This window comes from Mangifera indica, chromosome 19, assembly GCF_011075055.1.
Source record: "Mangifera indica cultivar Alphonso chromosome 19, CATAS_Mindica_2.1, whole genome shotgun sequence".
In the NCBI taxonomy this organism is placed as follows: Eukaryota; Viridiplantae; Streptophyta; class Magnoliopsida; order Sapindales; family Anacardiaceae; genus Mangifera; species Mangifera indica.
In genome coordinates this window covers 3,895,857-3,911,580 of record NC_058155.1, presented here as the reverse complement: position 1 = coordinate 3,911,580, position 15,724 = coordinate 3,895,857, and the positions used below count along the sequence as shown (strand labels likewise).

The 15,724-nt window shown below is 33.7% G+C and overlaps 1 protein-coding gene across 1 annotated transcript; it reads left to right on the top strand.

Annotated features, from left to right (window-relative positions):
• Positions 1-9,926: 9,926 nt before the first annotated feature.
• LOC123203466 (secreted RxLR effector protein 161-like) lies at positions 9,927-10,619 on the top strand. Its single transcript, XM_044619818.1, has one exon. It carries the CDS (start codon positions 9,927-9,929, stop codon positions 10,617-10,619), a length of 693 nt encoding a protein of 230 aa, XP_044475753.1.
• Positions 10,620-15,724: the final 5,105 nt, after the last annotated feature.

Below are 15,724 nucleotides of genomic sequence, written 5' to 3'. Positions count from 1 at the left end.
TATCATATGAATATCAAATTAAATACTCAAAATTGAATATATATAATTTTATTGTGTTGTTATATAATTTTTTAATAAGAAGTGTTGGATATTAAGACTTTGCTTGCGATATTGGAAAAGAATGGGGTTTTGTTCCAGTACAATGTTGTATCAATTAATCAATACAAAACTAGAATACTAACCATAAAACTTGTAAATGTTGACAGGAATACACCAATAAACACTATTGAGATAGTATTAAACATTACTGAAGATCGTAAATCTTACATTACAATATCAAATAGTTGAGTAAGTTCAAAGAGATTTGTCGCAAGATAGAATGATTCAATCATTGTTGTAAAGCCTAAACTCCTCAACAAATTTATGTAGCAATTGTTGGAAAATTGGTGTAACATCCCTCCCTAGAAGTACTACCCATCGAAGGAGAAATGTTACGAATTAATATTCGGAGCATCTATTTTTTTTTCTTTTTAAAAATACTTTAAAATAAATACATCATTAAAAGTGTTTAGGAAGTATTCCAATAAGACTGAAAATTTGGAAGCGAACAAAAGATGTATATACTCATATAAAAACTTATCTGAAAGCATCTAAAAATAGGGAGTAATCATATGTAACTGTACCATAATCTCAAAAAGTCAAAAGTCGATAAGAACATGCCACTGTATGCATGTAATACATACTAAAGATAACCTGCTCCAGCCGGATCTACTTACGCTGACCTGACTCTGCCTCGCAGCTACCTCGATCACCTGTACCTGCAATTAGAAAAGAAAAGAGAGTGAGTGATAAGAACACTCAGTAAGGGGAAAGAATCAAGTAAACTATCTTTTTCCCTGTTCGAACTCACTTTTGGGACTCAACCTCACATCCTAACCTCTATAAGAGATTGAGAGGGTAATTTAGTTCACTCTTTACTATTTGGGTCATACTTTGTCCCATCTGGTGTCTATTTAACACTTTCTGGAAGCTAACTATAGGGATTTGGCACTTTTCTAAGCTCAAGCTTTTTTTTTTCTTTCACTACACTATTTCTGAATCTGAATTGAGCTCTACTGCGAGCATGCTCTACTGCGAGCAGACCCTACTAGGGGTCTATGTCCTACTATAGACGTGTCCTACTGCGGACGTGCCCTACTGTGGGAGGTGTAGTGTAAAGTGCCCCCTCATAGTTTATAGCATGCATGCGGGTCTTATATCTTACTAATTTTACTTCCATTTAAATTTATTCATAACGCACCAGACATTACTCTTGGGACGACCCCTAAATCTTGAGCCCCAAATTCTTTTTCTTGTTTTTCTTTCTTTTTCTTTTCTTCTTTCCTTTCCTTTCCTTTCTTCTTCCTTTTCTTTCTTTCTTGCCTAGAATTACGAAACACTGTTCACAGAACAGTCATTTAGCAGGGCAGCCTTCTTTTTCATACAATTTAACATCCCAAACGGTTTCTAATTCATACAAGCTATATATCGTTGAAACGAGGATTCAAAGATCTTTCCAACGAGCTATAATAGCACTCATAATTCAATAGATAAGGCAGTCAAAACGTGAGCTAAACTCAGTGATAAAATTACGAAATACTGTTCACAGAACAGACATTTAGCAGGGCAGCCTCCTTTTCATACAATTTAACATCCCAAACGGTTTCTAATTCATACAAGCTATATATCGTTGAAAAGAGGATTCAAAGATATTTCCAACGAGATATAATAGCACTCATAATTCAATAGATAAGGCAGTCAAAACGTGAGCTAAACTCAGTGGCAAAAACTGCCTCCCCTGTTTATTTAGTAAAATAGTCCTTTCTGTTTATACAATCTTTAACAGTCAAAATGATCTCTAATTCATAAAATCTATATATCATTGGAAAGAGGATTCAAAGAGCTTTCCAACAAGATATAATAGCACTCATAATTCCATAGATAAGGCAGCCAAAACATGGGACGAACACAGTGGCAAAAACTGTAAATATCATGCAACTTTCTGCCATGAACAAAATAACACACATAGACATCCCAAATGGCAAAACAACATTCCTCAACATCAAAATCATCATTTATAACATAGATCCAAGGAATCAAAAGCCTAAAACATACAACAAATCAAGGATGATTCCCCTTACCTTGTTTTAAGCCAAATCTTTGAAAGTTGGTTTCCTCCTCTTTGTTTTGCTTCCTTTATCACCAAGATCACTTTAAATCAATACCAAAACACACTAACATATTCACATAACATGCATATAAACATAGATAAAAGGAGAAGGAAGGAGATCTTTGGTTACCAAAGTTTCCAAGTGCTTCCTTTTCTTTTCTTTTCTTTCTTCTCTTCCAAACTCCTTCCAATATCTCTTCAATTTCTTCCTTTGGCTTCAAGAAAGCAAAGAAAAGGCATGAAGAATGGTGGCTGCTGGAATATGGACGAAAATGATGGAAAATTCTTCTCTTTCTCTTTATATCTAAAGCCTTATCTCTTTCTCTTTTTCTCTTTGTCTTTTTCCTTTTCTTTTTGACTTTTTTTTTTTTTTGCATTTATATATCTATATATAAATAACTATATATATATATATAACACACCCATACATATATATATTTAAAATGGGAAAAAATCTCAAAACATGGTCAAAAGACATAATTACCCCTAGAATATACCCGAGGGTATTACAATTGGAACCCTTAAGAAACACATGGGAACACCAAACTTTTTCAATTTATTATCACTGCCATTAGTATACGCCACAAAGTGGCCCCTTGGAGCTCTTGTAATACTTCTTCAAACTCATCAATTTTCTTTGGCATAGTCGCTATTGTTAGAATATGCCCTAAAAACCAATCGCTTTAATTGGTTTTAAGGGTTGTATATCTTGTATATACATTATTAATAAAAGAAAAGTTCTGTTATACTTCACATGTTTTCAACGTCACTTATATATATATATGTTGTAGTTGTATATTACATCCATATTAACTACATGCATACGACATGTGAAAGGTCCCGATGAGTTTTAATAAACGTCATCAAATCGTTCCCTACATAGGCAATCTGTTTGGGCAATAGTATTGCATAGTGGGTGTGTGCTATATCACCACAGTATATCAATGAATGATATTAGACATGGTGGATATACACATGGGTAAACAATGGAACCATTTGATGGTTAGAGAACTGATCAAAGGTTATTTTATTATATTGTTTATCGAACGTGACCGCTGAACGATGATCACATGGGCATTAATATGTAGTCAATGATACATCGTGAATCATACTAGTGTATAAATCCTTTGACTTGAGATATCATAGTTGTGCTTCGTTCCGAAACATATGGTTCATACGGTGTATACCACGAAGCTAATCATGTCTCGTTCAGAAGCCGTTTTGATCATATGTTGCTTGAGCGAGAGGACAAGTGATGATCATACAAGGATCCGTCAGCTCGACTGCTCCCGAGTTCCCATACGAATATCGAGAAACATGAAAATCTAAAACACTGGCCAGTGTAGATAAAAGACCACAAGAAAAGAGTTTCGATGTGGCACGTTATGATGTATTACCTGATATTCGAAAAGATTAAATATTGGATTTTGACATTCCATGAATCCAAGCTTAATCGGGATGTAATGATGGAGGGATTGGACTACATGGTAAGTGTGAGTAAGAAAGGTTCATTTGATATTATGTGAAGCTTGTATTTCATTGTGATGTAGGGGTCATGGGACATTGCTAGATGATACCACATGATCAGTGGGAGCTTCATTTTGTAGCGGAAAATGAAGTATATCAGTTAACGACAGTTTTAGGTTATATAATGATATAATGAAACGTATCGTCCGATATGGGGCCCACGACTACGTCACTATGAACCTTGAAGGTCACACCTATATTTCAAGGAAGAAAATGGTATTATGAAGCTGAAAATATTTATCCATGGTGGGCTAGCACTTTCCGAGGATAAAAATTGTGCTTTTCGAATAAGATTCGGAAAAGGGGCAAAATTGTCATTTTACACCTTTCAAATTGTTTAGAAAGTTAAAATGATTAATTTTGGGCATAAATGAATTAACATGTGTCAAATTCTCATTTCTCTTACTTTTCCACCAATGAGAATTAAACATATGTTTAACTTGATAATTATCAAGTTTTAATGCCATAAATTTGAGAGAAAATAAAGAAAAATATGCAATTTTTCTTTACTTCTTCTTCTTGGCCGGGAAAAAGTTTCTCCTTTCTTCCATTTTTCTTCCTTGCATGGTGTAAGTCAAGAGATCACTTATTTTAGTGATTCAAGCTTCCAAACTTCAAATCAAATTACAAGGTACAAAGTAGTTTACATGTTTATATATTTTATTTCTTGAAAAATCATGTAAACTTTTCAATACCATTGTTACATATGATGTGAACATAAATTAAAAATTTTAATTTTGTTGCCAAAATCCTTCAAATGGTATCAGAGCAAGAGTTTGATCCTTGAATGACAAGAACATGCCATAATTTTAGGTGTTTGGAAGTGTTAGTGATCAAAACCTAAGCTATAATTTTTGTTATGTGTGATTGGTTCAAACCAAGTGTACATATGTTATTAGGAATGTCTTAATAGCATTGGAGAAGCTTTAAATTGTTGAAATTGTGTTGGATAACTTTTGACATAATTAAAATAATAAAAAAAAAAAAAAAAAACCCTAATTTTAGAAATTTGGGTGATTTTTAAATTAATGGTTTAATCATGATTTATACATGATTGTCATGATATTCACATGAATTTTAATCTTGACTTTACATGGGAATGTGTTTTTTAAGAAACTTAGTTTGTGAGACTTGGTGAAGGGCATGAACAAGTTGACATGATTTCCATGTGTTTGGTTGATGGAAATAACATTCAATGTTGATTGAATTGTTATTAATTCCTTAAACTAGTACTTGACTTGGTTTGATTGAGAATTGAATTCTTGATAGCTTGGATTGGATAAATTACTTTATGAGTAACCACATTCATGCTTGAATAATTATTATATGGTGAGATAAATTATGTTTGAGTGATGAATGATTCATATATGTCATGATTTGGTGAAATGCATGACACTTGTGAATTTGGCTCATATTTGGCATGTGTTATGTATTTATATTACAATTTGTCATTCTAAAATATATTCATGTTTAAGTATGAATTGAAACATGGTTAGTGAGATTTTGGTGAACTTGGTATATGTTTTGGAAACATCAAGAGTTAGGGTTTCATGGTTGGTTTCAAGAAAAATGTAATATAGAATTTTGGTTTAAATTACTTTGTTTACTTGTTATGGTTTGATCTTGTAGACACCAAACATTGGATGTGTTTGTATTTTAGCAAACTTGAATGAAAAGCATGAAATATGGTAAATTATTTGTTAAGTTTACCAAATTACAAATTTAATTTATATGTATGAATGTTTGACTAGGATGCCCAAAATGTCATGTCATTAAAGGAATTTATGATAGTATTAATGTGTGACATGTGTATGCTATATATTTGAGACATAGTGACATGGTCAACATCATGCTTTTAAATGCTTAATATTATGTATGCTAGATTGAAATAAACTTAACATGTTAGATGTGTTTGTTGTCTTAGATACATAAATAAAAACTCAAGTTTGCTAATCTAGGATTAAATTATAAGATATTGGATGTCTTATATGCAAGATCAACCTAATGTACATTTTAGATATGTGATATGCTAAGTTGTATGAAAATATGATTTCTTTTGTTTATTGAATAATATAGTTGATATGTGTTCAATAGCATGCCTAAGTTTTATGTTTTATGTTATCATGTAATTTGTTTATGGTATATAACACATAGTTTTGTGTTTTAGAGAACTAAAACTTTTAGGCATGAAATATTCTTACAATACCATTTAGGATATTAGAAAAGTTTTCAATGGCATAAATTGTAAGAATATGATTTAGTAATATGTCTTGGGTGACAAATACGTATCCAAAGATATATACTAGATTACCCAAGATATAAAATGACTCTTATTAATAATAATAAAATCTTCCCTAAATTTTCAATATCAAATTCGAGCCTTCCATTGTGGGTTGATTAGGGTTACGTCATAAGGCTAGACATCCTAGATTTCTATTATGTGACGGATACTATGTCATATGACGTAAAATTAGTCGATTGGTGTCTAGAGTACTATTTCTGTCATTCCCTAGATTCTATTATGTGCGGGAGTGATGGGGTATTATATCTGGAAAGCACGATGGGTTGAATTTGACTAGTTTAGAGTGCTTAGATCTATTATGTGCGGTGCTCAAAGCTAGAGGCTCACATGAATCATAGCTTGCATTTAAAATGTAAAAGGAAATCGTTTCCTACTTATTGAGCTTGACGGACTTAGATCTATTATGTGCGGTTTGTCAAGTTTGATAAGAATTTGATTCCCCACTAGAAAGTGATCCAATGAACTTTCCGAATCTTCAACCGGGGAAGTATAAGATTTGAATAAAATAGTGGGAGCTAATAAGATTAGGTTTATTGGTAATTTCTAATGAATTTGTTATTTCTTGCAGCATTCTCTCTTGTGATCTAGAATCTCAAAATGTCAACAGCAAACAATATACTCCTGAAATTGATGGACTCGCATGTGCTTATTGGTCCAAATTTTAAGGATTGGCTGAGAAATCTGACCATCGTTCTCAATCTTGAAAAGTCAGCTTATGTCTTGGAGGCACCTTTACCAACAGCAGTGGACCCTGATGCCCCTGAGACAGAGCAAAGGGCTTATGCTGAATGGGTAGATGCTGACTTACGAGTTCGCAGTTATATGCTGGCATCAATGAACTCTGAACTTCAAACTCGGTTTGAGAACGTGAAGAGTGCGTATGAAATTATCACTACTTTAAGACAATTATATAGTGAAAATGCTCGAGTGAAGGAATATAATTTGATGACTTCACTATTCAGCATGCGGCTTAGGGAGGGCATTTCCCCAGATGATCATGTTATTAAAATGATTAATAAGGCTGGGGAGTTACAAGTTATGGGCACAGATTTGCCGCATAATGTTCGGGTGAGTTTGATTCTCCATTCACTCCCTCCAACTTTTAAGCCGTTTATTACAAATTATAATCTCAATAGGATTGAGCGCACTCTCCCTGATCTTCTCAATGATATTCAAGAATTTTACAACAATGAGAAGAAAGGGAAAACACCAGCTGAGTTGCTAGCTACTTTTGCCACGAGAGGCAAAAAGAGGCAAGCTCAAAAGCCTTGGTGGAGAGGTTCACAGATGGGATCTGGTGGACCAAAAGTACAAAGAAAGGGTTTTAAGAAAACCACTGCCAGACCTTCTAGGATGAAGGGTTTTGGCATTGGCGCAGCACGTTCTCAGCCTCCACGACCATCTGTTCCACAGAAAGAAAAGAAGCAGGAGAAGAGCAATTGCTTTTATTGCAACCAAGAGGGGCATTGGAAGAGGAACTGTCCCATATACCTTGATGATCTGAGAAAAAGCAAAACAGGTACATATCAGTGTTATGTAATTGAATTTGAATTAAATGTTAATTCAAACATTGATTCCTGGATATTAGATTCTGCTGCAACTTCACATGTTTGTGCTTGTTTACAGCATCTGCAGAATAGTTCTGCCTTGAAACGTGATGAGATCACACTGAGACTGGCTGATGGGACACGAGTTTCCGCAGAGGCTGTAGGTGAATGTAATGTACAGTTACCTACTAGGCATGTAATAACTTTATATAAAACTTTGTATTTTGCTAATGCCACCAGGAATATCATCTCTATTCCAGTTTTGTGTAAAAATGGTTATCAATTTACCTTTAATGGAAATGAATGTCTAATTTATTTTGGGAATAGATTAGTGGGAAATGCTATCAATACAAATGGTTTGTATGTGGTAGAGCTTGATTTACATAGCACTATGTATTCAAAATCATCTAAAAGAACTAGGGATCATATAAATCCAACAGTTCTATGGCATCACAGATTTGGTCATATTGGAGAGGATCGGATTCGACAATTAGGAGAAAGTGGACTTTTAGGTTCATTGGGTTCAGAACCCTATCCTACTTGTGAATCTTGTCTTCGAGGAAAAATGATCAAGCTTCCGTTTAAGAATAAAGGGGAGCGAGCCAAAAATATATTAGAGTTGATACACACTGATGTGTGTGGCCCCTTTAATGAAATGGCCCGAGGAGGTTTTTCATACTTCATTACCTTTATCGATGATTATTCTCGATATGGGTATTTGTATTTAATGAAATACAAATCTGAAGCTTTTGAAAAGTTCAGAGAGTTTCAAAAGGAAGTAGAAAACCAGACTGGGAAGAATATTAAAGCTTTACGTTCAGATCGTGGAGGTGAATACTTGAGTACAGAATTCCAGGAGTTCTTAAGAGACAAAGGAATACTATCTCAGTTGACTCCGCCATTCACACCACAGCATAATGGTGTGTCTGAACGGAGAAATCGTACTTTATTAGATATGGTACGATCTATGATGAGTTTTACTGATTTGCCAGTTTATTTATGGGGATATGCTCTTCAGACAGCACTGCATGTGTTGAATAAAGCCCCATCGAAGTCCATTCAGAAAACACCATACGAATTATGGTATGACAGACTTCCAAGTGTAAACTACTTGAAAATCTGGGGATGTCCTGCATTTGTCAAAGTGGTTAGAACTGATAAATTGGAGTCCCGAGCAGAAAAGGGTCGGTTTATCGGGTATCCAAAAGAAAGTTTAGGATATTATTTCTACTTTCACTCTGATCAAAGAATTATGGTTAGTAGAAATGCACATTTTCTTGAGAAAGAGTTCTTAGAAGAAGGTGGTGCAGGAAGAAAAATTGTGCTCGAAGAAGAGTCTGGAGAGCCCGTAACCGAGCCTATTCAGGTAAATCCTCCAGGTATACAATCACCTATACCAACTACAACGGCTCAAATAAGAAAGTCTGTTAGAGTGTCTCGACCTCCCGAGAGATATGGATTTCTGACAGAAGGAGATTTTGAATCTCTTCTAATGGGAGAAACTGAGCATCTAGAGGATCCAAGAACTTACCAAGAGGCGATATTGGATATTGACTCTGGTAGATGGCTAGAGGCAATGAATTCAGAAATTGAATCTATGAATGTCAATCAAGTATGGACGCTCATTGATCCACCTGATGGAATAGTTCCGATCGGATGTAAATGGATCTTCAAGAGAAAAATTGGCAAGGATGGAAAAGTTGAAACTTATAAAGCTCGATTGGTAGCTAAAGGTTATACTCAAAAACAAGGGTTGGATTATGAGGAGACCTTTTCACCAGTCGCGATGCTTAAATCCATCAGAATTCTCCTAGCCATCGCAGCACACTATGATTATGAGATATGGCAGATGGATGTTAAAACTGCTTTTCTCAATGGGTATATTGAGGAAAATATCTATATGGAGCAGCCAATCGGTTTTGTATCCGCTACCGAGAGGCATAAAGTGTGCAAACTACATCGATCTATATATGGATTAAAACAAGCTTCAAGAAGCTGGAATATTCGATTTGATGAAACTATTCGAGTATTCGGTTTTATTAAAAATCCGGATGAGCCGTGTGTTTATAAATTGGATAGAGATAAAATTGTCGTTTTCCTAGTCTTGTATGTAGATGACATATTATTAATTGGAAACGACATTGGCACTATGACTGACGTTAAGCTATGGTTAGCGAAATCTTTCTCCATGAAGGATCTTGGAGAAACAACCTATATTTTAGGTATTCGTATCTATAGAGATAGAGCGAAAGGATTAATAGGTTTATCTCAAAAGTTGTACATAGAGAAAGTGTTGAAACGCTTTCACATGCAAGACTCTAAGAGAGGTCTACTACCGTTTCCTCATGGAACACATCTATCAAAAGATATGTGTCCAAAGACTGATGAGGAACGACAACGAATGTGTGAGGTGCCATATGCTTCGGCAGTAGGTAGTCTCATGTATGCCATGTTATGTACACGACCAGACATTGCTTTTGCAGTTAGTGCAGTAAGCAAATATCAGTCAAATCCTGGAGAAAGACACTGGACAACAGTAAAAGCCATCCTGAAGTATTTGAGAAGGACCAAAGAGTTGATACTAGGTTATGGGGGTTCAGAGTTGACGCTCAAAGGATACTCAGATTCTGATTTTCAGTCGGATGTAGACGATAGAAAGTCTACGTCTGCATTTATTTTTGTTTGTAATGGAGGTGCAGTTAGTTGGAAAAGTGCTAAACAATCGACTACTGCAGACTCTACTACAGAAGCTGAGTATATTGCCGCTTCAGAAGCTGCAAAAGAGGCTGTTTGGATGCGTAAATTCGCCACAGAGTTGGGCGTGGTTCCTCAGATGAGTCAACCAGTAATTCTATTCTGTGACAATACTGGTGCCATTGCACAGGCAAAGGAACCAAGAGCGCATCAAAAGTCAAAACATGTTCAACGAAAATATCACATCTTGAGAGAATTCGTTGGAGCTGGAGATATTGTCATTCAGAAGATTGCTTCGGCAGACAATCTTGCAGATCCACTAACTAAAGCACTGACGCAAAGACTGTTGGACCAGCATCTAGAGAAGATGGGCATTAGGTACTACAGCGATTGGCTTTAGTGCAAGTGGGAGATTTTGTTAGAATATGCCCTAAAAACCAATCGCTTTAATTGGTTTTAAGGGTTGTATATCTTGTATATACATTATTAATAAAAGAAAAGTTCTGTTATACTTCACATGTTTTCAACGTCACTTATATATATATATGTTGTAGTTGTATATTACATCCATATTAACTACATGCATACGACATGTGAAAGGTCCCGATGAGTTTTAATAAACGTCATCAAATCGTTCCCTACATAGGCAATCTGTTTGGGCAATAGTATTGCATAGTGGGTGTGTGCTATATCACCACAGTATATCAATGAATGATATTAGACATGGTGGATATACACATGGGTAAACAATGGAACCATTTGATGGTTAGAGAACTGATCAAAGGTTATTTTATTATATTGTTTATCGAACGTGACCGCTGAACGATGATCACATGGGCATTAATATGTAGTCAATGATACATCGTGAATCATACTAGTGTATAAATCCTTTGACTTGAGATATCATAGTTGTGCTTCGTTCCGAAACATATGGTTCATACGGTGTATACCACGAAGCTAATCATGTCTCGTTCAGAAGCCGTTTTGATCATATGTTGCTTGAGCGAGAGGACAAGTGATGATCATACAAGGATCCGTCAGCTCGACTGCTCCCGAGTTCCCATACGAATATCGAGAAACATGAAAATCTAAAACACTGGCCAGTGTAGATAAAAGACCACAAGAAAAGAGTTTCGATGTGGCACGTTATGATGTATTACCTGATATTCGAAAAGATTAAATATTGGATTTTGACATTCCATGAATCCAAGCTTAATCGGGATGTAATGATGGAGGGATTGGACTACATGGTAAGTGTGAGTAAGAAAGGTTCATTTGATATTATGTGAAGCTTGTATTTCATTGTGATGTAGGGGTCATGGGACATTGCTAGATGATACCACATGATCAGTGGGAGCTTCATTTTGTAGCGGAAAATGAAGTATATCAGTTAACGACAGTTTTAGGTTATATAATGATATAATGAAACGTATCGTCCGATATAGGGCCCACGACTACGTCACTATGAACCTTGAAGGTCACACCTATATTTCAAGGAAGAAAATGGTATTATGAAGCTGAAAATATTTATCCATGGTGGGCTAGCACTTTCCGAGGATAAAAATTGTGCTTTTCGAATAAGATTCGGAAAAGGGGCAAAATTGTCATTTTACACCTTTCAAATTGTTTAGAAAGTTAAAATGATTAATTTTGGGCATAAATGAATTAACATGTGTCAAATTCTCATTTCTCTTACTTTTCCACCAATGAGAATTAAACATATGTTTAACTTGATAATTATCAAGTTTTAATGCCATAAATTTGAGAGAAAATAAAGAAAAATATGCAATTTTTCTTTACTTCTTCTTCTTGGCCGGGAAAAAGTTTCTCCTTTCTTCCATTTTTCTTCCTTGCATGGTGTAAGTCAAGAGATCACTTATTTTAGTGATTCAAGCTTCCAAACTTCAAATCAAATTACAAGGTACAAAGTTGTTTACATGTTTATATATTTTATTTCTTGAAAAATCATGTAAACTTTTCAATACCATTGTTACATATGATGTGAACATAAATTAAAAATTTTAATTTTGTTGCCAAAATCCTTCAGCTATACCAAAGAGACTAAAGAATTGAACTAAATGAAAATTGGATGTATAAATGGGTATTTATGAAGCTTGATAAGTGTGCCATTGATTGTGAAGATAATAGGTAGAGAAAGAGAGGGGCGATTCAAGTGGCAGTAGATGAACTTATTAGGAGGATTTATTTGCAACCCGGGAGGCTTAGTGGAAAGACGCTCAAAACCCCCGATTTTATTAAACTAAATTTGTCAACCTGAATGTTAGTGATTTATCGTAAATTTTATCTATGAAGGGTGTATGGGCAAGGTAGAAAGTGGTTTGGGCAAGGGTACAAAGTGTGATTTTCAAAGAATAAGAAGGGTTAAAGTAAAATGAAGTTAAGTTCTTTCACCAAATATAGAGTGTGGTAAAAATACCCATAAGTTTTTGTGTGCTAGAAGTGCATATGTCTCTAGGCTCCAACTGCTTCCAAGGGCAAGTTGTTGGATATGGAGCATTATGTGGAACTACTTATCAAAGAAAACAAAAACTAGCTCTCTCGTACCCTAATTATGTGAAGGAGAAAGAAAAGACATTGTAAATGGTCAAACAAAATTAAACACCATACATGCTTTTTTTTCTTAAGACAAGGAACCTTCAATGAGTTGGATCGTCTTTTTTAAGTTGAATCAATTATACCTAATATGTGAAACTTTAAATTCAGTAATTAGTTTCACAATCAGTACAACAAGTTAATCAATAGTTAATTTTGATATACCACCAATATAATTCTAACCTATGACCATTTTGGTTGTTTGGATGCACCCACGCTTGGCCTCAAGAGTTAAACTTATTTGTATATCTTCAAATTAATTTGTCAACAATTTTGATTAATTTTATGTACTTTTTTTTTTGTGCTATTTTATTGCTTACTTAAAAGAAAGGAGCTACCTTTCAAAAAAAATGTAGGATGTAATCAATATACCACGCCATTATTTGACATAATATATTTACTTATAAAGAATTTCACATGTGTTGTCATATGTTAATTAAATTTATAATGAAAAATCACTTTTCTATTTTAGTATTTTTGAAAAAGTATTTTCTAAAAACTTCCCACATGTTTCGTGAAGGCCAAATAATACAATTATGACACCTATTTCGGGCAAATTGTCTATTAAAGTTAATTGGGACACATATATATTTGATATTTCACTTATGAATTAGGGGTGTATTTTTTTTAAGGTTGAATTGATGAGATTTTGAATGTTCGATTTTAACTGAGTTTAGGGATGAATTTTATGCTTAGGTTTTGATTGTAAGATGAGAATTTTAATTAAAATTTCTGGGGGCGAATAAGTAATGTTTTAAGGTTTTTTGGATGATTAAAAATTTTATATATATTTGAAAGTGTGACTTAATACGTTTAGGGGGTATTTAGTAAATTTAATTAAAAGGTAAAAAAGGTCTTTCAATAGTGAATAGATCTTTAATTTATAGATTTTAATGAAACAGAAGTTAGGTTTTTAAAGCCGTTCAATGCAAAATTATCCACAAACTATCAATCCTATCTCTTGAAATTTAAAAAAAAAAAAATTTCTAATTGTTTGTTAAATTTATTAAAAAATTATTAAATTTTTTCATAAAATTATTAGAAAGACAAAATATACTTAATTATTATAATATTTGGATACAATGATATAAATATTTTTAATTGGTAATGATTGGGTTGTTAATTGTTGTTATGTTGATTTCTAACTCTCTTATGTTGTGTGAAAATTTAATTCAATTTAATGAAATTATGTGTCTTTTGCACTTAGGGAGCTTTGAACATTTCTGGAGCTAAATTTAGGCTAAAAAGACCAAAAGTGGAGCAAACTCACCAGTTAACAAAATCTGTGTTACTAACTAAGTGTGGACATGTGCAATAACGAGAACAGAAATCGAAATTTAAATTTTGAATTTCAAATGAGCTAAGATATTCTAGGAAAGTCAAAATTTATTTGCTAGAAAGGGGGTGATTGTTAGTTGAAAAAGGGAAATACTTTTTGATAGATAAGAGATAAAAAAAAGGAGAGACGAAAGGAACTTATGAGAGGAATATATTATTTTATTTTATTTTATTTTTTTATTGATTATTCATTGGCTGAGGATGGCCTACAATGGCTGAATTTTTTCTCTTGGTTGAAGGGATCTGAACCCATTGAACTACAAGAATTGTGAGATTTTTGTTCTTTAATGCATCTTCTTAATTATTCAACTATTGATTATTTTCTTATATTATTTATTATGATTGTATTGGTTGATTGCTAAGGTGTATGATTAGTTTATTGATTAATATAATCTACTGTTAGTTTAAATGTTGAATCTGTAATTGTTCAATCTATCTAATTGAAGTGGTAACTGAGATTTATTGTTTGCTGCATCAAAAACTGTAATTCCTAGAAAAAATATTCGATTGGATTAAATGCAACATTGTATGTTTGTGTTGTCTTATTTCGTTGGTCTTTCTAATTCTTAAGACTATTGTTTAATTAAATTCGAGATCGTATCTGAGTTATTAATCAATAAGGGTTAACTGAAATACATATTTTTGGTTAACTAATCATAAAGAAAGACAGATAATTAATACCACAACGAATATTTGAATAATTAATTTGATATTCTTGGGTGTCGATGATTAATCATAGATCTAATGGTGGATGTGACTGTAAACCAAGGTTTGTCAAATTGATTATTTATTTTAGATTATTTTGTTGAATTTCATTTACTGCTTTTAATTACAATTTGTATTCAATTCAAACCCCCCCCCCCCCCCCCCCCCATTTTCATTGTTTTATGTGATAAGTAACGACTTCCTCATTGGAACTCTTTAAGGAACGATCCATACTTTTCTTTACTATATTTTTGTTGTAGGAATTTCAAATTTTAATTTGGGTATAGACGATAGCACTGCCAAATTTTAGCGTTGTTGTTGAGGAGTTTTTAGTTTGTATGTTTGTTATGCGATCTTTGAAGTAAGCTAATTTATAATTTGATCTAGAGATTAAAAAGACTACAAAAGGGTTAAGAAAATAAGCAAAACGAAGACTACAAGTGCAAAAATCTGCTCGCGAAACAGAAGAACACATGGTTGAGAATTGGACCTTAAGAAAGCTTGCCTCTCCAGATTTGAACCAACACCCTTATTATATTACTTTTCCTAATTTAGATGCTAATACTACATTTGAATTAAAATCTGGACTAATCCATTTTTTACCCACTTTTCGTGGCATACAGGTGAAGATCCTCATAAACATTTAAAGGAATTTCATGTGGTGTGCACCAGTATGAAGCCAAATGGAGTCATAGAGGAACAAATTAAGATGAGAACATTTCTATTTTCTTTGAAAGATGATGTGCAAGATTGACTTTATTACCTACTTGCTAGAAGCATCACCACTTGGCATAAGATAAAGAGGCTATTTTTGGAGAAGTTTTTTTTAGCCTCAAAAGCCGCTAGTAT